The sequence below is a fragment of the Meles meles genome, chromosome 5, assembly GCF_922984935.1.
Source record: "Meles meles chromosome 5, mMelMel3.1 paternal haplotype, whole genome shotgun sequence".
Taxonomy (NCBI): Eukaryota; Metazoa; Chordata; class Mammalia; order Carnivora; family Mustelidae; genus Meles; species Meles meles.
In genome coordinates, this window is record NC_060070.1 from 141,760,418 (window position 1) to 141,783,577 (window position 23,160).

General features: G+C 48.6%; 1 protein-coding gene across 3 annotated transcripts in view; it reads left to right on the forward strand.

Annotated features, from left to right (window-relative positions):
• Positions 1–23,160, forward strand: part of JARID2 (jumonji and AT-rich interaction domain containing 2) — a 257,277-nt gene that overhangs the window by 145,246 nt on the left and 88,871 nt on the right. For 2 of the 3 annotated variants that reach the window (XM_046004327.1, XM_046004328.1), the window contains one exon: positions 7,481–7,622. The exons of the other annotated variant lie outside the window; for it this stretch is intronic. In XM_046004327.1, coding sequence (XP_045860283.1) covers positions 7,481–7,622 — 142 coding nt within the window. The remainder of the gene's footprint in view (positions 1–7,480; positions 7,623–23,160) is intronic. 3 annotated transcript variants of the gene reach the window in all.

Consider the following 23,160-nt stretch of genomic DNA (forward strand, 5'->3'; position numbering starts at 1 on the left):
TAACGCATCTGTGGGGTAAATGTAAGTGCTGATATTAAGCTTTAAATAATGATAAATACACAGGCATATGGCAGTTATTTAAAGGTTCGCCAGCTCTCTGAGAATTCGCTGCATAGGTAAATGGAAATCTGCCTTTGACAAGTGCAAATTGCACGATTTGGGGAAAAAAAATTCTGGGGAAAAAAAAATTCTGATTTTTGGCATGTCCAGTTATCTGAACGTAAAACTTTGGATGTGTTGGGTCTCCTTGATCTGTCTAAAAGAATTTCTCTAGAAACGCCCCGTGTTTACTTCTGCTCTGTGTGACTCCCAAGTTCATGCTCTGCCGTGATGCCATTGTTCTCCAGCTTGGTCTCCACACCGGCCTAAATCCAGCATCTGTTTTTAATCCCTCTTCTTCGGAATGTGGAAGGTGGTGTTTGACCTCTGGGGTGTTCAGTCCTGGGCCATTTGCACAGTTGACAGAAGCTTGAGTTGTGTGTCCTGGGGGATTCATGCTTTGGACGGACAGTTATAACTAGGTGGCCTGGTGGGCATGCTTTCGCCTGGTTTGCCAGCGTAAAATCAATACGGTATTGGGATGGGGTTTGGACCCGGAGGAGTTAAGGCCCGGGGTGGAGATTTATGGATGCTTGCATGCCAAAGTAGAGAGAGGAGCTCCTTGTGGGGCAGTGTGGATGCTTCTATTCCAGTTGCTGTGGTTGTGATTATGATTCAAGCTGTTCTACCTCTTAGGTTGTAAAATTCGTGGTAAGGACGAGGAATGAGGGAGAAGAGGGAGAATGTAAGGAGAAAGAGCCCGTATTTACCTTGAAGAAGTAAATGGGTTGTTGCAAAATTCACAGCGCAATTTGCTTGCCATTGCGATCATCATAGTTCAAGTAGCTCCCACGGCTGGTCCAGAAACTAGAGATCCTGGATCTTTCCCACTGAGTGATTGATTGATTGATTGCTTTCTGTACCAGATGAAGTCCAACTGGGGCTCTGCGGTAGTGGTGGTTGGAGCCCCTCCATGAGGATTGTTTTCTTTCTTCTTGGGCCTCCTGGTCAGGATGTGGGAAGGAGAGGTCTTTTGTCTGGGTAGTGCTCACTCCTTTGGGGTTTAGACCGCTAATGTGGTCACCCTTTCTGTGTGTGTCTCCTGGTGCTCTCCTTTGTGCCTCAAGGTGAGGAATTCCCTTCTGGGCTCAAGGGTCCTGTCTCTCTTCCCACTCAGAGGTAGCCGCGTGCTTGATTCTGAAATAAGAAAAATGGGGTAGAGTCTGACGTTGGCCTTCCCTACCCAGTGACCCAACTTTTCCATGTTAATTAATTAGTACCATTTCAGGTTTTTTTGTTTGTTTGTTTTTTAAATGGAACACCTTTTTTCAAAAACCTGAGTGTGCAAGGTACCTTCAGATTGCCCAAGAAGGTTTCTTTCATGGGGAAAGATGGTGCTGGGAAAGGGTTCTTCGGGCCGTATCTGTCTGTTTACCCAATAGTGTAAACTAACAAAAACCCCTGTCGTCTCTTTATCTTGGGGCTCTTCTGAGAGTCATTGGCATTATTTTTGGGTTCCATTTTGTGGGTTGGAACGGGAAATCTCCGTAGCCGATCGCGAGTAGACAAAGGGGAGCCCTGTCTGCTTGGGGGCCGTGCTCCTGAGGGGAGGGATTATTACCTCCCATACGCGGAGGTATTCGACCCACTTTGATTTGTGCTCTGTTGACCACGAGTGTGGCAGGGACATCGCGCCTCGAGACTGTCATTTGTTCTCGTCCACCTCTGCCTTCTGATGGGGGGAGAATGTCCATGGACCAGCCTGGACTTAGCTTCGCAGACCTCTCTGCCCCGCTCACCCCCTTCCCTGGAACCCGACCATCCTTCCGAAAGCTTAGCTGCTGACCCAAGCATGTCCTATTGGGTTCAGACTCTGTATTCCTGTTGAACCCGCGAGGCTGGCCTGAGCCCACATTTTCCCTCTGGCATCCCAAAGCAAAAAAAAAAAAACAGTCCACAAATTTTTCTTTAAATATTTGAGTGAAAAACAGACTTTATTTTCACTAGCAGACTCTGGATTCTGAATCTCTGAGAGAGGGTCCTGCCTCAACCAAGGGGGCCGTTGTGATCATTTTTCTCTCAAGTCGAAGTGCGGCAGCCATCCCCCATCCCCCATCCCCCATCCCCCAACACACACACACACACTCTCTCTCTGCAGCTGAAAATGAAAGCTCTCTTTGGATGCTTGACTGTTTAATATGTAATGTGATACCTTGTCTCCCAGTGACAGACGGGCATTGGCTGTATAATACAGAATTACCTTTTGTGTATCTCTTCTACAACAAAGCCAAATCCATTGGCTCTCCCTAATATGCTAATACGTTTGGTGTGCTCCAGATGTTTTGGAAGCTAGGGAATCGCTTCAGAGGTCTCCTTATTTATTTATTTTTTCCCCTTTGCTTGAACCCATCTTGAGGTACTGCTTTTTGTGAAACAGAGGGGTTCAATTTTTTTTTTCCCCTTTTGGTTTTGTATCCTGTCATGTACATGGAGCGAATGGGAAGGCTGGTGAAACTTCTTTGTGTCTAAAACATGGAATTACATGGGCTGCACATTCTGAGTGTGTGTGTGTGTGTGTGTGTGTGTGTGTGTTCCAGTGTTAGAAAAAGATTGCCTTCTCTCTCGACGTCAGTATTCTGAAATCTGTAACCCCGTCAGTTGCTTAAGCTGGAGTTCTGGAGCTAACGGGGTCCTTGGCCTCGTTTATAAACTACCCCCCCTCCTTCTAATGTGAAGGCAAGAGGGAGATGAGGCTCGTCCATCTCCAGTCTTCCAGGGACAGGAAATCTTCTTACCCGCTTGCTGCTGCTGCTCCAGGCTTAGAAAAGAAGCCAGTTTGGTGTGTTGCCTTGAATGGAGAGCCTTTTCATTTCTTGCTAATTTGGGAGATGGGCTAAATGTGATGGCCCGGTTCTGTTGTACTGGATTCTTTTGGGCGTTCTCAGCCTGTGAGGACGGACACTGCTGCCCGCGGTGGCCAGGTGGTCTCGGGCCTGGGACACGCTGCCCCTGTCCACCCCTGGTGGCTAGCCAAGGTTGCAGGCAGTCCCCAAGCTGCCTAACCCCCACAGTGGTTTGGAATTTTCAGCTCATATTTATTGCTTTTGTGAAAGACAATAGACGTGGCTTAATTTAAGTTCAACCTACTGAATATTAATAGAGGGGAACAATTGCTCATGTGGGGAAAACGGGATCTTTGGGCCATTCAATTTTCTCCGTGTAACCTCCTCTCCCAGCGAAGGTTCGTGGTGATCGGGGGAGGGGTTTGGGGAAAAAAAACTAGCTCGTGTGTTTGAAGGAGGGGACGCTGTTCCGTTATTTCTCATCGACTAAAAAGAATAATTGAAAAAATTGACAGCAGGGCTTTGTTAGCGAGAAGAAAAGGCAGCCCGCATTAGCTTGTCTCCTTTTCTGGTAATGGCTCTTCTGCCCTGTGGCATCCTCATCCGTCTTGCTGACCTGGCTCTTCCGGATTGGGCAGGCACTAAGAGTTGGACCAAAACATTCAGGATGAAATAAGGTAGCTAGTGCAGGGGAGGTGTGAGAGTGGGCTGCGTGGGGAGAGCCAGGTGGAAGTGGGCATGCCTTTGTCCAACCCTGTCGACAGCCTCACTAAAAATGAACGAAAGTATTCTCTCTACAGGACGGGGGCCCTCAAATTGCAGGAGCACATTGCATGCAGAACAGATAGGTCTTACTTGCCCCTTAGAAAGGCCACGAAAAGCTGAGTTCCTTCAGTTTGCATCTACAGGCAGTGAGTGCCTCTGTATGGCCCCAGTTTTCCTAATCCGGAAAGCAAACCGTCCTTGCTAATCTTCAGAAGAGAGGAAACTTTGGAGTTCTCTGGAGATGCCGTTAGTCCAGTTGAGGGCTCGGGGCAGTGGACCTAGCACTACTTTCAGTGGTTTTCATGTAACTCAACCACGCCTTAGGGTGGCTTCATAGAGCATCCTGCCTGCTCCTGTCTCCCCCGCGAGCCTCAGTGAGCTCACGTACAGTCAGCTCAAGTTCCCAGTTTCCTTGTGAAATTGCACAGTCTGGTTTCCCTGAATTTGCACGTTGGACAGTCGCGTTCTGGAGGGGCGAACCATCCTGTGCCTTTTTACTTTTTACATCGACGCCTCTTAGAGATGAATGCTTTATTTCCCCCCCAGTGTGTTACTTTTTTCCCCCCCGAATTTGTCATTAATCGCCTCCTTAGAGCTTTGTGACAAGCTGTGTAAGCCGTCTTCTTTGCCTTCACCAAATCCCTGGTAAAAAGTAGAAGGATGTCCCAAGAGAATTTTGCGGTTTGGATGCCTGATTTCATTTAGGTCGTCATAAATGGCACCATCAGAATTAGTTTCCTCCCCTCTGCTTCACACTGGGCCCGGGGCGTCCTGGTGTCTTCAAGGTCTCCTCCCACCTTGAACCTGGCTTTGCTGTCTGGGGATGGTTCTCAAGATATTCCCCGGACCAGTCCAGGCCGCGTCGGCAGCACGTGCAAACTTGTTAGACTAGGACACGCTGGGGGTGACCGGTTCTTGGGGACTGTGTTTGGACCAGTGATTGTGATTCAAGCTTCAGTTTGAGAATCTGCGGAGATCATTCTTGTCAGAAGGGCAGGCAGGCCCGTGTAGCTCGTCACTGAAGAGCTTTGCTCTCTTTGCTAATTCACTGGCTCACTCGGGCTGTTTATTCCTGCCCCAGATACACCCGGAAGATCTTGGCATGTACTGAACGGCATGGCAGTGTGTCTGCCCTGGCTTCACCTGACGGCACGTGGTCCTTGCTTGTTTCCTTCTTGATCCAAGCTCAGCTTCAAAACCAGCCCCTCCCCCTTCACTGCCACCATCCCCCTGTTTTTGGCTTTGGTTTTCTAGGTTTCTCGTTTTTATCGCAAGTGTGTTGGCATCGCTGATTCACGTTCCCTGGGTCTCTCCCCCTCCCCGTCACTTTCTCCTTGCCCTCCAAGTGCAAGGCTTCTTCTTCTTTGCACACACTAACCGATTTCACCCTGTGGGCTCGTCGAGCTCCCTCCTCACTGGAATTCAGGTTTTGTTTGATTGTGCCTGTATCCCCAGGGCCCTGGCATATGGTAGGTGTTAAGAAAATGAGCAGATGATAAAAGCTTAAAAAATTAAGAAAAAAGCATGGATGAACTCCCGTGCTTTCCCTCCTCTCTTGCTTTATTCTCCTTTGTGTGCTTATGGACTGTTGGAAAACATGATCTCAGCCAAGAGTAAGCCTCTCCTTCTCTCCCTCATCAATTTTACATGTGGTTCTAGCATCCGTTTTTATTTCGGACTGCCCATCCTTTTCGAGCGTGGCCTTTCGCCCGTCTCCTTTTCACTTGGGCGCCTTCTCTCCCTGGCCCAGTTCCTTCATCTCTAGCGCCGCCTATATCCATCCTGCTCTTTTCCATAGGCTTTCTTCCCCCCTGTGACCTTACTGAAGTGTTCTAGGTCATTTTACGTAGTTCATACCTACTATTACGTAGGTTAAGTTTTCTAGAGCTCCATGAAATAACCTAAAGGCAGGGAAGATGAATTTTCATATAATTGACTCAACCCCAAGGATCTGTTCAAAAATGTTTCAAAAATTAATACAAAATTACCGGTCTGTTTTCAGTTGATTAAAATTAAAAAAAAAAAAAATCATTTTCTTCTGTGCACCAGCTGGATTTCAGATGCTCAAGAGCTACGTGGAATGGGGCCGCCTGGGTGGCTCAGGCAGTTAAGCGTGCAACTCCTGGTTTCGGCTCAGGTCACGATCTCGCGGTCATGAGATCGAGCCCTGCATTGGGCTCTGTGCTGAGCATGGAGCTTGCTTAAGATTCTCTCTCTCCCTCTGTGCCCTCCCCCCACCTCAAAAAAAAAAAAAAAACCGCATTAAAAAGAATAGCTACATAGGACTCGTGGCTACAGTAGTGGGGACATGGACTGTGCCCCTACCCATAGACTCTGGCTTCTGTGCAGTTCGTGTTTCCTTTTGACCTCATGGTGTAAATTGCCCACGTTTTTTCTCTCTTGGGGAAGATCTGTGTTTTCACTTCCGTTTTTGCAGCCCCGCCCCCCAGAAGCTGCACATCTCGGTGATAGCCACGGGCCTTACTGCACCACAGTGGCTTCCCAACGGTCTGGTTTTACTCATCCTCAGGAGGTGAAAACACACAAGCAGGGCAGCGCATGCACGAGCAGGTGGCGTGTGAGGGTTCGGTTGCCTGATAATCACGTTCTTTCGGACGACTTTACCAAATATGTAGACTCCTGTTACCTCTACAGTGTTAGTGCAGTCGTCGGAACCAGTCTTAAGTATTTGAACCGAAAAGGAATTTAATACAGGGAATTCACTGCTTACGGAGTTGGCGGAAATGTTGCAAGGACGTAAATCAAGGGGCCACACTATACTTTGTGTTGGCTGTGAAAATGTAGATCCTGTGTAGGCCTTCATGCGGATTCCCAGATTCTGATGCCCATGCGACCGGGAAATTGGGGGCCAGTCGCTGTGGACACTTGTGTTGGGGCAGGCTTCCCGTCGGTAGGACTTGAGTTCTATCCAGAATCCTATGTGTGAGCACGTCTCCATGCTGGAGGACAGGCCGGCCAGGCTTCTATTCTGCCGTCACCCATTAGTGGGGCCTCAGTGCTTATTAAAACACTAGCAATATTCTTTGGCGTAGACCCTACCCTGGGACCTTTATCCAGTTCCCTTACTTAGCAGGACATCCTGGGGCCCCAGGACTCCCTCTTCTGCATGGTGACTTCATATATGCAGGTCCTAGAGAGGCCTTGTTCTTTGAGACCATCAGAGGCAAACGTGACTTGTCAAATATAACGGGTTACTATGAAGAGGAAGTTGTGTAATATGATTTCTAGTTAACAACGTAAACTATGGCTCCAAAATAGTGCTTTCTGCTTTCTCTTGTCTGGTTCCTAAAGCCAGTTCCTAAAAGGATTTCAGTTTCTTTTCTTTCTTTCTTTCTTTCTTTTTTTTTTTTTTAAAGATTTATTTTAACATCCTCTCTCCCCCCCACGTGGGGTTCAAACTGACAACCCCAAGAACACGAGTTGTACGCTCTACCCACTGAGCCAGCCAGGTGCCCCAGGATTTCAGTGTTTCTCATGTACATCTGTTAGCCTTTGAAGGTTGACTAGTTCGAATTGGTAATACACGAGGTGCCTTTCTTCCTAGCCCAAGCCCTGAGAAATGTTTGTGTGTTTCAGTAAGAACCCTGTAAAGTCTGTTACGGTTACAGAATCCTGCTGTCGAAATGATTTCCTAGGGCTCATGTAGGATGAGGTGCCCCACCCAGAAGGGGGAGGGCATCTGTGTACCTTCTAATCCCCTTCTTTGCAAATTCTGCTCCCGCCTCATCAGCCATGGTGTAGGGGTAACTGTGGTAAAGTGCTACTTCCTGTGTTACGTGTTTTAAGTCTTTGTCCCCTTTTCTCACCTGTAGGGCTCCTTGGTAATGGCCAGTCTAAGGGATTAGGACCAGCGTCAGAACAGTCAGAGAATGAGAAGGACGATGCATCCCAAGTGTCCTCTGCTAGCAACGATGTTAGTTCTTCAGATTTTGAAGAAGGGCCGTCGAGGAAAAGGTTAGTACCCAAGGCTGAACGTGCCGGCTCCTTAAACCAGGGACGCCAGTGTCTGCCCCAGGGGAGCCGGCTTGGGCCCACCTCCCCAGGCTCCTGGTTGTCAGAGAGGAGCCTGCGTTCTGGAGGTTCCGTATCACAGGTCCCCGTCTCTAAGCGTGGTCCGCCCGCTGACCCTAAAAACGAACACACCCGAGCACGCCCTGGGCCGGACAGAGCCCCTTCCCGCCCTCAGCTCTGGCCACGGGGTTGCCGTCATTTTAAGTGACTCTCCTCAGATTCTGGAGTCCATTCAGTGGTATTTTGCCGTGTCCGAAGACAGCGGTTCCTAAAAATGTAGAATTAAAATGCAGTGTTTCTGAACAGTGTTCCTCCTCTGGAAAACAGATCGGCGTGGTGTTTTCACCCCGGCGCTGGGGGAGGAATCGTTCATAAAACTTAACTTACCTTTTTTTTTTTTTTCCCCTTCTCTTTTTTTAAAATGACTTTCCTAAATAAGCTTGAGAGTTTGATAGGGAAATTGGCTATGGGGGTTTGATAAAGTTTGTGGCTTCTTGGTCACACGGCGGCAGTGACCTTATATCATGCTCTTGTAATGGGGTGTTTTAAAACCAAAAAAACAAAAACCCTTGTTGGTTGTCTGCCTGATTTCGTACCTCATGTGTTGTGCTCCCCACCTCCCACCCCTTTCTAGAAATTACATTTAGTTTCTGTGCCCCCCCCCCCCCCCCCGAGGTTTTCCTGGATGACTAGATGAATGACGTTTTCTTAGAACCTGGTAGTTCGAGAGGTTGGGGAAAAGAAAAAAAAAATCCCTTGGCCTGGCTGCTGCTGTGTACTCTTTCTCCAGAATTCTAGTTACCCTCTGGAAATTGTCTGGATGCGTATATCTGCTGAACTACTGAGTCTAGTGGAAATTCAGAGGAAAGGATTGGATTAGCCATGTGTTAGGTGTTTTAAGATCTTATTTTCTTCCATCATGCCGTGTCTTTGTTTAGAAAACCCAGAATACAATTTCCTCTTAATTTCTCAGTGCTGTGTCTCAGAAGAGGTCTCAGATTCGTGGATAGTCAGCAAGCCTACGGATGCAGGGTCTGCCAGTGTCCTGGGCCTTGTAGGTTAGTCTCTTTTTAAAAGGCCCTTGGGTGAGTGTCTCAATGACCAGTCTGTCAGGTTTCTGATACTTGCTTGCCACAAACATTCGCTCGTCCCCAGTTGGAAAAATGCATCCTCGCAAGAGAGGGAGGTCAAGGGTGTGTGTTAGAAATCCCATCAGCAAATAGGTTGGTAGCTGTAATGATACTGTCCGTGCTTCCAAACACAGGTGGGTGGTCATACCTCTGGCATCGTCTTTCATCTCCATTTAGGGTGCAAAATTCTGAGTGTGGTTGGGCATGTCAGAACCTGGTCCTTGAGCTGCATGGCCGTCAATTCCCCCCGAGGGGCGCGCCCCCCCCACCCCAATCCTGCCAACGAGGGGTTGCCATGGCCGACATCTGTAAGGCTTCATTCTCTCAGGGTGTGTGTGGGGGTGCTGGCCCTTCACCCCTGATTCCCGATGCCTTTCTTAGTCGACCGGGCGACTGGCTTCCTCTTCGCACGCTGCCGTGTTGGTGAGTGGCAGCTGTGTGTGCATCGGTCATTTAACTTTTGTCTCCAGGATAGCGGAAAAGAGAAATTTTGTTCAGGATGACTCTAAGAAAAATGTAACTGTTTCTAATCTGTTTTAATTAGTTTGTCAAGTACCTTGTTTTACTGAGTCAAGGATTCAGAGCAGCATTTTACTTGTTTATATTCACTCTCCACCAGGGAGATCATCAGGGACATAATAATGTAGGTTACAGTTTGACAGCTTGGGCTGGTCTGAGGTGGCCTGGATGTTTTGGAGTTTACAAGTAACTAGGAAGTTAGGGCTAAGATTTCTTGCGGTGTTGTAGGATATGTAGCAAATACAAAATAATAAACTTTTTTTATTTTTTTAAACAAACTTTTTTTGAGAGGGAGGGCTGGGGAGAGGGAAAGGGACAATCTTAAGCAGGCTCCACGTCCATCGCAGAGCCTCATGGGGACTCGATCTCACGACCTATGATCATGACCTGAGCCAAGATTAAGAGTCGACACTTAACTGACCGAGCCACTCAGCTGCCTCCCAAGTAATAATTTTTAATACTTCGGCTCTTAAAGAGCTCACTGTTTTGATCCTTTTTAGTACTGAGTATAAATTGGTATGAACCCTGCCTTCTAATGCATGTTGTTGGAACTGAAATCTGAATTCCTGGGGCTTTGTCAGTGCCTTGCCAGAAGGGGAGTGGTCAGTCTTGCTTCTTAGTTGTATTAGACCTTTTGTAATAAGCCGTTGGGGTGTCTGGGCCCTGCGGATGATGATGTCAGACCCTGAGTATCTACCTAAAGTGGTCAGTTCAAAACGTCGCTTAGAGCATTGTTGAGACACTGCTTTAACCTTGTGCCTGCAGTTCCCTGAACCTCATGCATATACACCTGAGAGGACTATCTTCTGATTGACCCCTCGCGTTCTTGGTAGGCATTTAGACTGGGGGACAGAACCCTAGATCCTAAAATTCCAGGGCCGTGATTTATGTCTTTGCTCTGGACTGAGCATTCTTTATTCTCTAGGAAGTGCTAGCCATTCTTGTACAGTTCATTGCTGTTCCTAAATATATGGTTTATTAGGATCACCAGTTAATAGGCGTTTTCTCTTGGGAGTGATGGAAAGAGGGAATTTGCGTTTGACAAAATATTAAAATACGGGGTGTAGACTGTGCAAGTCTCAGACCCTTGCCTTGGGTTTCCAACCTGGAAATCAAAGCAGTTCCATTTTCTGATGCTGGTTATGTGTTTTGTGAGTCTTTAGCCCAAACATCTCGTGTGTTTGCAAGGTGTTACTTTTTCTATGGGAAACCCCCTGAGCTATGTTTGGGGCCCTTGTACTTGGTGCCATTGGTGTACTGGACGTCAGGGATTTTTTTTTTTTTTTTTTTTTTTAAACACAGAAAGCAGTAGAATCCAGAGTTCTGTAGCATTTATTTTTCTTTATTGAGGCAAAAATGAAAGTTATCTTTTTACCTAGCCATGAAAAGGACATCCTCTGAAATTGTCCTCCACTCTTGATGAAAGGAAAAGCTGTGCTCTCTACAAGCTCTTGTCCTGTTTGGTGGACACTGTATCCCAGCCCCTGGAGGTCAGGAAGAACTCCGTGTTGGTGGGAGTTCCTAAGTGTTGATTTTCCTTTTCTTTTGATTATTGCGGTAAACGATTATAGAAACAAATTCTACATTAATGTAATATTACTGTTCAAATGGAAATGTTCTAAAGACTTTGACCCTGGAATCAGCTCCTTCTGAATTTGGTGGTGGCTATGCCTAGCTAAGCTGCCTACCCTCATCCTCTTGCTACACTGACGTGGCCTCTCCTATCACACTTGGCTCTTATAAAACTCGGATTTCCCGCAGGAAATACTGACGTGTTTTCAGAAACCAAATGGACAGATTCTGTCAGTCAGGTGTGGATAGACTGAGCAACTCCAGAATGATGGTTTTGGGCATAGGGATTACCTGTTGGGCTGTTGGAAAGGAAGAAGGTGGTGTACAAAGTTGGCGTGATGGTGATTGACTGATTGATTTCATTATTTAGAGCAGCTGTGGGTGAGCAGGAGGGGAGGAGCAGAGGCAGAGGGAGAAAGAGAATCTTAAGCAGGTGCCATGCCCAGCGCAGAGCCCATAGCAGGGCTCGATCTCATGACCCTGAAATCATGACCTGAGCTGAAATCAAGAGTCAGGCACTTAACGACTGTGCTACCCCCCATAGTGTGCTTTTAAATGCAAGTAAATGGAAAATGCAAGTAAATGGAAGATCCAAAATGCATGGGTTGAAAGGAGTCCTGACCGCTCAGATCTACAGAAAGATTAACTCTGTCTATTTATTTTACTTTGTCTTTGGCTGGAGGGAATAAGCAGGAAAAATACAATGACGGTGGTAGTTTTTAGGGATGTGTCAAGGGGATCTGGTCTGTGGCGTAATGGTTAACGGTATGGGCAGGAGCTAGACAGTGTGGCGTCTTACTGTGGCTCACCATCTGCCTGTCCTGCGCTGCCTGTCCTGTGCCCTTACGCGGGTTCTGTAGCATCCCCGGGCCTCGTTTCCTGATGTGTTACAGTGTCTGCAAAGTCGTAACCGCGTCATGGTGGTCTTGTGCACTGAACGAGGTGTTATGAAGGGCTGGCAGGTGTGTCGGGGGGCACTGCCCATTAGATACTATTATTATTAGCTGTGCTCACAGGGTGTGACCCATGAATTTGCTGCGTCTGAGCATGCACATTTATTGGGGACTTCTCAAACGTGTTTTAGAGAAGTTTTGATTTATACAAATTGTGATTTGTGTCTTTGCCCACACTGTCTGCGGGCAGATGGAAAGGTGTAGGCATGTGTCCCTCCGCTGAAGTCACTGAGTCACAGGAGGGACCCTTGTGGCACACAGTGTGAGTTCTCGTGCCCCCGCCTCCCGAGGTGGGCGTAACCAGGTTCTTTGCTTGCACGGAGCAGTCAGGAGTGAGAGGAGGTTCAAGTTCGCGAAGGTGGGCTGTCGGAGAGCAGATTCTGTTTCAGCTGTGCACTCATTAGTCATCATTTCACCTTGGGGGGTGGCTATTTTGCTAGTACTTACTGCTGAAATCCCTGCCTTACTTTGGAGGAAAAAAAAAACCTTCAAGAGAATCTAGTGAAAAAGTACAGAAACCGTTTTTGCAGGGGCCTACACAGTTTCTTGTTTAAGAGCGACAGTGTCTTCGGCCATGGAAAGAGGACTGTGTTTTTGTTTGTTTGTTTTAAAAAAATTAATTAATTTTTTTTGAGGACTACGTTTAAAGATGGTCCCATTCCAGTCGATTGGGTTTTGAATTTGGAGAATTAACTTTTTTTTTTTTTAAGATTTTATAATTTATTTCAGAGAGAGAGAGAGAGAGAGAAAGCGCACGTGTGTGAGAGCCCAAGCCAAGGGGCAGAGGCAAAGGGAGAAGCAGGCTCCCCACTGAGCAGAGGGCCTTCCCCATGGGGGGCTCCATCCCAGGACCCCGCGATCATGAGCTGAGCTGAAGGCAGACGCCCAACCGACTGAGCCACCCAGGCACCCCTCACTGTGAACATCTGTAAAAAAAGAATTTTAAAAGTCTAAATGTTTGTTCCCCTTCACAAAATGCATTAATAGTCGAGTGCAATGTTAAAAGTACTTGTTTGTTTCGCTTTGAATCTTGGCAGTAATAGCCACAAACTGCTTTAGATCTATTTCACTTGAGTTTTGGTTAAGATTTAGACCTCTTCACAGACCAGAGTGTTGCGGGTTGTTTCGCTGGTAACACCTTGAAGACAATTTTACAAATTAGAGTTTAGTTTTAGTACTACTGTTCTGCAGCTGTCTTGACCGGAACAGAGTCTCTACAAGGAGTGAAGAAGGGGCAGAATGGTGGAACGTGGTATTCTGTGGGACCCTTAGGTAACCACAGAAGAGGATTGTGGAAGTACTATTTTTAAAGATTTTATTTATTTATATGACAGACAGAGATCACAAGTAGGCAGAGGGGCAGGCAGAGAGAGAGAGGGGGAAGCAGGCTCCCTGCTGAGCAGAGAGCCCAATGCGGGGCTGGATCCCAGGACCCTGAGATCATGACTTGAGCCGAAGGCAGAGGCTTAATCCACTGAGCCACCCAGGCGCCCCAGAAATTTACCTTGATTTTTTTAGAATTTTTTTTTTTTTTTTAAAGATTTTATTTATTTATTTGACAGCGCGCGCGCGAGAGAGATCACAAGTAGGCAGAGAGGCAGGCAGAGAGAGAGAGAGAGGGAAGCAGGCTCCCTGCCGAGCAGAGAGCCCGATGCGGGACTCGATCCCAGGACCCTGAGATCATGACCTGAGCCGAAGGCAGCGGCTTAACCCACTGAGCCACCCAGGCGCCCCTACCTTGATTTTTAAAAAGATCTTTTGCTCATTATAGAATTTGAGGGTATTACCTTAAAATGCTGTGGTGGGGACAGGCACATCACTCAGCTGTCCCTGCTTTGCACTGTTTCCAGTAAGAAGTCTGCTGTCACTCAACTCGAAGAAAGTATCCTTTTCCTTAGTCGTCATCGTGTGTGTGTGTGTGTGTGTGTGTGTGTGTGTGTGTGTGTGTGTTTTAAAGATGTATTTATTTCAGAGGGAGAGAGAGAAGGAAGGGAGGGAGAGGAAGTAGACTTTCTACTGACCTTGGGCCCCGATGCTGGGCCCCTGAGCCAAAGCAAATTTGAGGGTATTACCTTAAAATGCTGTGGTGGGGACAGGCACATCACTCAGCTGTCCCTGCTTTGCACTGTTTCCAGTAAGAAGTCTGCTGTCACTCAACTCGAAGAAAGTATCCTTTTCCTTAGTCGTCATCGTGTGTGTGTGTGTGTGTGTGTGTGTGTGTGTTTTAAAGATGTATTTATTTCAGAGGGAGAGAGAGAAGGAAGGGAGGGAGAGGAAGTAGACTTTCTACTGACCTTGGGCCCCGATGCTGGGCCCCTGAGCCAAAGCAAGAGTCAGAGGCTCAACTGACTGAGCCTCGCAGGCACCCCTTCCCTGGTCTACCGATTTTTTTCATCACTGTTACCATGTACGTTGGTGTGATTTATTTTTCTCATGTTGGCAGTTCATTGAGCTGCTGCTTAGTTCTCTTGATTTCACCATTTTTGGAAAAACTGGAGGCAGCATCTCTGCAGATACTTTTTTAGTGTGTGTGCTGCTTTTCCCCTTGAGGGATTTCAGTTGAATATATATTTGGCTGCTTGACACTGACCCACAGCACCTCGATGCTGTTATTTTATCCTACTCTCTCTCCCCCCATCCCATTCTGTTTTAGGTAGTGGCCATCTCAGATCTGCAGAGGTATATTCTTCTTTAACCTCAGAGATTGCTGTTTTTACCTACAGAAATTGAGTTTGGTCTGTGTAATCCTCAGTGCCTATCCTGACATGGTTTTTGCTCTGCCTTCTTGAACACACGGAATCCAGTTACAGTAGAGGATTTAGTCCACTCGTCTGCTAATTCTTTCACCTGTGCTATTTATGGGTCTGTTTTGGATCAACTCCCGTCCCTCCTCGCTAGTGGCCCTATTTTCCTGCTCTTGTGCTCTTGCCTTGAGAACTTTGCATTGGATGCCAGGCCTTGTTCATTTCCCTTTGGGTACTGGACGTGTTTGTATTTCTCTGTCTAGAGCATTTCTCTGAGGTGTGGTTGAGTTTGTAGGAAGCATTTGGGTCCTTCTGGATCTTGGCTTTTCAGCTTTGTTGAGTAGAGCCAGGGAAGTGTTTGGTGTAGGGTTAAGTTTTCCCCAGTGCTCAGGCGAAACCTGAAAGAGTCCTTGCTGCCCTGTGAATCAGGAAGTTTACCATTTTGGCCAGTAGGTACAGGCATGGTTCCTGGCCCTGTGTGGGATTCGGGGATGGTCCCCTCCAGTCCTTTCCTGCATATCTCCTTCGGTAGATTTCCTCACTAGTGGCTATGAGTACCCCGTGAAGATGTGAGGAGGTTCTAGAGTTTTCTGCATGGCCCTTGCTGGTATCCTGCCTTACAGATTCTGCTCAATACCTTGGCCTTCCAGACTTCAGCTTCTTCTCCTTAATTAGATTCCTCTGAACCCTGTTTGAATTTCCCCTCCTTGGGCTGTGGCCTGGAAATTCTCCTGGGGCTGTGAGCTCGCCAAACCCTCCCCATCTCTCAGGGATCAAGTGCTTTGTGGTCTGATGTCCGTTGTCTCATGTCGATTTTTGGTTTCATTTAGGCAGGAAGTCTGTTTTGGCTCTACGGATACTCTGTTCTTTGAATGTTGAATGAGAGGGAGAAGGGGACCACCAGGAATCCTAGCTAACTAGCACGTTTGTACTTCATCTTAGCCGGACCCTAACCTTTCCATTTAGTTTTGTTACACAGTTCACTTTCTTCTTCTCATGACTAAGGAAGCCTTGACGCAATGTAAGAACATCTGAAAATTAAGAAGCAATTGACCTATAAATAGAAAGTCCCCACTCTACAAGAAAGCGTGTGACTCTTAGAAATACTTCAGTCTCTTTGAAGTTCCAGAACCTGTTTCTAAAAGGGGAAGCACTGCTGCTTAGTGAATAGAACATACTGTGCTAATAAGTCTTACCGTAATCCTAGGGAAACACTTGGAAGGGTTTTTGTTTGTTTTTTTAAATTATTTTTGAATTTATTTTTTAGACAGGAGAGGGAGCAGGTCGGGAGTGGCGGAGAGGGCCAGAGGGTCAGAAGCAAGTTGCACCCTCAACATGGAGCCCGACACGGGGCTCGATCTCACGATTCTGAGATCATGACCGGACTGGAAACCAAGAGCATCTCGGCTGATTGAGCCACCCAGGTGCCCCACCCCTTGAGGGTTTCCTTACCCCTGCTTTATAGCCAAGTCCACCAATGTTGAAAATACGTGACTAGTGATCCATTTCTTATAAGTACCAAGGTCAGGATTTGAATTCAAGTCTTCATATCTGTAATGCCTGGACTTTTCCACTACACCACGTCCCCTTCTTTTGGGGACATAAACCATAGTTCTGATTCTTTCAGGCACCTCTGGGACAGACAAATTCCAGAAGTACCCTTTGGGCCCGAGGCACCTGGCTTGGTGAGCCCAGCCATGGCTGGATCACAGCCTCACTTTCCCTCCTCGGCTGAGCACGTTTGTGCAGTGCACTTTCCTTGTGGCCCCCCAGATCGTAGGACCCTAGTATATGTTCTCTCCTTGGCCAAGTGCTTGCATTCTTTCTTTAATAAAATAAAATTTTTTCTGCATTGCAAACCGAGCAGTAAATAGAAAGGTAGGGAGAAGGGGAACCTTTAGCTTATCTTGAGTAAAACACGTTTTGCTCTCGGAGTCCTCTCTGGTGTCCTCCAGTATTAGAGGTCATGCCCAAGGGCACCGGGGAGAAGTCCATCCTGGATGGGACACCATTTAGGACCTAGCTGACTGTTCTTTTCAGGTAGCTGTTCCAGACAGATCTGTGATTGCTTTGTGGCTTCAGTGGCTTGTGCCTTTGTTCCTCTGGGAGAATAATACTTTATGTGACTTTATGTGACTTAGTTTGGCTGGAGTATGTGGGGTTCGAGGGGGCAAGAGTTAGAACACTGGCTCACCTCCTGGTGTCTACTTAGGGATGAGCTTCCCCTTTCTTACGGTTCAGGTTTGGAAGGGGTGTTTGTATCTGTTCACTCTTCATACCTTAACCTCGATCTTAAGGTTTTCCCAGATGAAAGGATCACCACAGCGAAGCCGAGGGGCAGAGGTCTTAACATGCAGTGGTGGAGAGCTACGAGACCATTTCTGACGGCGCCCGAGATTCTCGCTGGCGGAAGCTCACACACGTTCTGTTCACTGCAGGAGAGCACGGGCCACTCACCCATGTTCTCGTGGTTCCGTTCTTCCCCTGCAGCCACATCCCTGTGCTCCCGTTCAGATCTCTGATAACTCTCATGAGGTCTCTTTCCTGCCCTCCCTAACGCATGGCGCTGGTTGTCTCTATTAAAGAGGGACACCCCCACCCCCCGGCCTGGCTGCAGGCTACCATCTGCAGAACAAAGGAAGCTGCTGTAATAAACATGCCATCTGACGGGTTTTGTGCATGAAACTATTTATGGGCGCTTTACGGGATTCCCCATTCCCCCTTCTGATCCTAGAATAGTCACGACTTGTCGGATTACTATTTAGGTGGCAGGACGGGCTTACAAGACCATCTTTTGCATCCTGCTCTCTTACCGCGGAAGCATCTTGGGTCTGTCTTTGTGTGTGTGTGTGTGTGTGTGTGTGTGTGTGTGTATGTACACACACACACGCCCCACCTGCTTGATGCTCTGTACGTAAATAGTGTCTATTACCCAGTACCTCCTTTATGTGGGCCCAGAGGTGCAGCCGAGTCATCTGTCGGGAGGCAAAGACAGCAGAGGTCTGGCTGGATTTGGGGGTGTGGAGGAAATCCAGAGGGTTCAAGTTGGGGTGGAGTTTGACCTTGTGGAAGAGCATGGGACGAGATGGCACAGGAGGCTCCCAGGAGACTGAGCAGAGTCAGGCTGGTGTTTTGGGGTTTCCTTGCTGGAAGATGGGCTGGTCGATGAGTTTGGTTTAAACGGCAGAATGGACTGCAGATTCCCTTCGAAATCTTCCTCTGTCCTTCCAGCCCGGGTGTCTAGCTGAAGAAGAGGCACCGTGTTAGTCCCCAGCCGCGACACGGCAGCCGAGAGTGTCTACTTGACTTTGTCTAGCGCTACGCGCCTGCGTCTCATCCCGGGCCGGACACTTGGGATGCAGAGCTGGGGCATGGTTGTCGCTGGGCTCCTGCTGGCTCCAGCTGCTTACGAGTCCCAAGGAGTGGTAGAGAGGGGGTGGGAAATAAGCTGTAGAGGGCACTGTTCACTTTGGGCATGGGTATCCCTTTTGGGGTTCCTGTCTTTGGGTGCATCTCCTTATCTGTGTACTCAGGGCCCTTCCTGTCCGTGGAGCACCTTTCTGCCGCTTCATGCTCCTTCCTTTCCTAGTTCCTCCACCTGCTTCCCCTCCTTCTGGGCCATGTGGCAGGGACATGTCGCTGAGCCTTCTGAGCCCACATACTGGACCTCCCTTCTTTCCCTGGCACTGGTTAGCAGGTGCACCCCCAGAACCAGGAGTCAGGTGCCTCCGAGTATGGCTGGGTCCCCCACATTCCATGAGGCCTCCCTTCCTGGGACCACCTTCCATGGCCTTGGTGTCCATGAGGTGTTGCAGACCCGTGGCCGGCAGTCCCCAGGCATGGGTAGTCTGTTCGCATCCGAGCCTGACAGCCTTACGAGCGCAAGGCAGGTGGTACCCGGGTTGAGACCCTTTTCCCTGAACGATCTCAGATTTTGGTGATTTAAAGTAGAACATGTTTTCTTGGCACAGTCTTCTAATGAGGCCCTTGACTAGAAATTGGAGAAACAAATTGGATATTCTAGAATGGGGTGTGAATCCCAGTTTTTCCTCTTAGGTATCTATGTGAGAGTCAGTCCCCCAGCAGAATACCCCCTTTGCGAGGAGCTATGACGAACCCTTAATCTAGCACTTAACACGCTTACAGTGTTTGTGTATGTACAAAGTGGAGTGCTGACCACTGCTCTCAGTCCTTTACGTACATGAGTCCATTTAATTCTCCATAGCAGACTCTGTGGGATAGGTCTTTTATCATCTGCCCATTTTACTGATGGGGCACAGAGGAGTACACTGGGCACGAGAGACACAGAGCTCCTGGCACGTGGTCGGGATTGTCTAAATGGTTTCTGTCCACCTTGAGTAAATTCGTGAAGAGCCCCCCACAGAGGACTGCTGATGGAGAGAGATGGCAGAATTGTGTTTTTGAAGGTTTTTGAGCGGCCTGAGAAATCTGCCTTCTGGGCAAAGCAATCCCATTTTCACTCTCCGAGGAGTGTGACCCTCGAGTAAGGTGTGTCCTGGGGTACCAAATTATTCTTCAGCGTTCAAGGTGTTTGCTGGGTCCTGCGATGGATCTAAAAGAGGATTCATTAAGCCCGGTGTGGTGGTCCAGGAGAGCTCTACTCTAGGGACAGGAAACAGCAGCTGATCATCTCAGATGCAATGTGGAGAGTGCCACAGAAGATGGGACCTCCGTGGACAGAGGCTGAAGAGTCGATCAGGGCGTGTCTAGGGACATTGGGGCATCCTTAGGACCTTGAGAGCTTGTTTGGAGGTTCTAGCAGGGGAGCGCAGCTACTCGTATACCCTTGACCGAAGAACAGTCCTCTCCTCTATCGGGGAAGGTCGTCCTCTTCGACCGAGCCCGCAGCTTCGGGAGGGACGCACATGGAGCGGTGAGGGAGGAAAGGGACACCCGCCTAGCCAGCCAGATCAGCCGAATCAACCCTGGCGATCAATGGGGTGACAGATGTCGCAGCCAGATCGCCCTCACATCCTGGGGCATCCTTAGGAAGGGGACCTGTGCACTGAGCTTCTCTTTCCATGGAGAGTATGTTTTTGGTATGTTCTAGGCCCCATGGTAGCTTCCCGATAGCACATTATAGACCTGTGTGCGTGTCTTCAGCCAAATCACATAACGCAGGGAGAGAGAGGGAGAGACTGAGAGACCAGCCCAGTGCCCAGGGCTCAAGTGACCGGAGTGGAATTGGAGGCACATTAATAACCCGATGGACGCCAGTGTCCCGGGCTGCTGGGCCACAGGAGGAGACCCGAAGAGCATCAGGAGCCAGCACTCCGAGCCTTGAACCTCTTGCTTGCCCTTGGGTGGGGCTGAGCCCTGACACAGGAAGTGGTCCTTAAGGCTTCGTCGCAGGCTGCTTCTGGAAGGCCTGTGTACTTCCGTGCTTTATCTGCCTGGCCTCACAAGGGGGACTGGGGGAGTGAGGGTTTATTGACTAATTCTTCTTTGAGCTTGAGACCAGAGGGTTTCTTGAAATTTTGAAAAGGCACGTGGTGTGGTTTAGAGGTGGGGCAGTGGGGAGCGGCTTGGCTATCAGGTCCCAGTCTAGTTATGACTATCTTGTAGAAGGCCTAGAATTGATCAGTATTCTTAGAGTTGATGTAAGAAATTGCCTGTTGTGAGAGCAGGGCACATCCCACACCTCGTCCCCACTCCTCCCTGGGTGCAGAAATGTCCCACCAGCAAGAGGCCTGCAGAGACCGTGCTGTGGGCTTCAAGGTGGACGGGCCACCAGGCAGGCTAGCAATGACAAGCAACCCCGGTGGCTCTTAGAATTCAGTGAAGTCACCTAGCTCAGCCCTAGGTAGGAGCCTGGTAAGCTTTTAGCATTTGGCTTTTAGCTCTACCATTTTAGTCCCCAAGTCAGTCTCAGCCAAGATGTGCTTATAGGCACTGAATCCGTTTGTTGAATGATCCGCATTTCTTAGTTTCCTTCGCTTCTAGGAGGGGCCACACTCCCTGTGTTCACCTTAGGAGATGAAAGATCCTCAGCTTGATCTCATCTCGTATCTTCTCTTGTCTTTCTTATACCAGAGGAAGAGTTGAGTTAAACATAAGAGGTCCTTGGCTAATTAAAAGGGAGTGTTGTGTATGTGGGGATGGAGTGGAAGGAGGATTCTGTCCTAGTCGAAAGCTATACTGTTTTCTTTTTTTTTTTTTTTAAGATTTTATTTATTTGTTTGACAGAGATCCCAAGTAGGCAGAGAGGCAGGCAGAGAGAGAGAGAGAGAGGAGGAAGCAGACTCCTTGCTGAGCAGAGAACCCGATGTGGGGCTCGATCCCAGGACCCTGGGATCATGACCTGAGCCGAAGGCAGAGGCTTTAACCCACTGAGCCACCCAGGTGCCCCCTGTTTTCTGTTTTTTAAGATTTTATTTATTTATTTGACGAGAGAGAGAGATCGATCACAATTAGGCAGAGTAGCAGGCAGAGAGAGAGGAGGAAGCAGTCTCCTCGCTGAGCAGAGAGCCCGATGTGATGCGGGGCTTGATCCCAGGATCCTGAGATTATGACCTGAGCCGAAGGCAGAGGCTTAACCACTGAGCCAACCAGGCGCGCCTGTTTCCTGGTTTTGATCAGAAAGCTTTTAGCATTCATTTACTTTGGCTCCATCCTGTCTTGAGTTTTGAAGTCAGCGTGAAATTTCCATTTTTTTTTTTTTAAGATTTTATTTATTTACTTGTCAGAAAGAGAGAGAGAGAAAGCACACAAGCAGGCAGAGAGGCAGGCTCCCTGCTGAGCAAGGAGCCTGATGCGGGGCTCGATCCTAGGACCCTGGGATCATGACCTGAGCCAAAGGCAGTGGATTAACCCACTGAGCCACCCAGGCTTCCCGTAATTTCCATTTTTAATTGTGTGTTAAAGCAGCACGGATCTGGCCTGTGTAATTTAGGGTGGGAGGGTACTTGGAGGTCCATCCTCTGTAGGAGTCTAAAGCAGGGAGAGCTGTGTCTTTCTGTTCTCGTCCAGCTTACAGTTTCTCTTCATGGTTATTTTTCTGGAATTGCGTATTCAGCTTTTCCTTGGGGAACCCGGGCTCCTCTTAAGGTACTGTTTCCGCCAGGTGTGGGATTCTGTCTGGAGAGGTCTTTGTAGATGCCCGGTTCTTCTGCACAGACAGCTTCCCGCTCCTCCCCGAGGCGGGTGGGAAGCGTGGGGCCCTCCCTGGGTGCAGGTGTGACCTCTTCAGGGGGACAGGTTGGCCAGCCTGCTTGCTGAAGGCAAATTTTTAGACCCTTGTGGGAGTGGGCAGCTGCCCCTGAAATTTGCCTACGGTTCCCGTCTTCTCACCACGTTGACTTGTTTCAGGAAAATGGCTTTTGTGGACTTCACCTGAGGCAGTGTCAGGACTGCCGTGACCATTTCCTGTTCCTGTTTCCTGTTCCTGTTTCCGTTACCCTGGAGAACTGATTGCAGGGATATCACTTCCACCTCCCATGCAAATTCTGGTCTAGGAGGCTTGTGGTTGCCATGGAAACCAGGGCCCGGGCTCTAGCCTTCTTCCTGCATCCCTGCACTTCATAGAGCTTAAATATGAGCGCGAACATCCGTGCACCGAGCTTCTGCCCGCTTCCCTTCCGCACCCCAAAGGACAAGTGTAAGCCATCCCTCATCGTCGAAGCAGTATCTGACCCTCCTGGAAACATTTTTATCAGTCCGGGAGTCCTCCTTGATGAAACTCAGAGAGGGAGGGAACACACAATCACCGGGCTCGGGGGAGGGGGGCTCCCCTGCAGGGCACTGGCCTGGGGTTTGTGGGGTTTGAAGGCACCTTGGCTGCGAAGGGGGTGACGGCCATTAGTGTCCCTTGTGGTTCACATGTGAGTGCTTATGCACAGGTGGTTAGATCTGGCTTTTTATGCAGAATGTTCTCAATGTCTCTACCTCCCTTGGCTGTTTTTGAGCTTGGATGGGAGGAGAGTACCAGGCACTTCTGCTCCCCCCCTCCCACCGTCCCCTCTCTCTCTCCCTCCCCCTCTTCCCCCCTCATTTTTAGAGCTGGGAGCAGGCATGGAGGGTTGGCCAGAGAGATTCTCAAGTACAGGGTAAGGAGGCAGACAACAGTCTGAATGACTTGTTAGGGAGAGATTTTGGTCCACTTCTGCTATTAGAAATGTAAAGAAGAGCTCTTAATCAGAAGTGGGTCTCCCCTCCCCCCCCCCACCCCCCTTGGAATAAGGTGAACACTGGACAAGAATATTTTCTCTTTTCTTTAGGCTCCATTGCTTTGATTTGCATTTAAGGGGTGTAATCCTCCTATAAATACCTTGATAGATCTGTGCCCTCTGAAACCCCTCCCCGTCTCTCCACCCTTCTTAGTGCTCTTTGGTTCTGTAAGTGCTCCCTGGGGCCAAAAAAAAAATGGGCTTAGGATATAAGGAAGTTTCTCATTTCACAGCAGGTTCCAGCGGCCTCAGACTAATAACAGTATAAGGTCAGTGAATTTCCATCCACCATGATTAATGTGGGACGCCGAGAGAAGGGGGAAATGCCTTCTTGTCTGAAAGCCCTGTGGTTCTTCCCGGGGTACCGACCTGAGGTT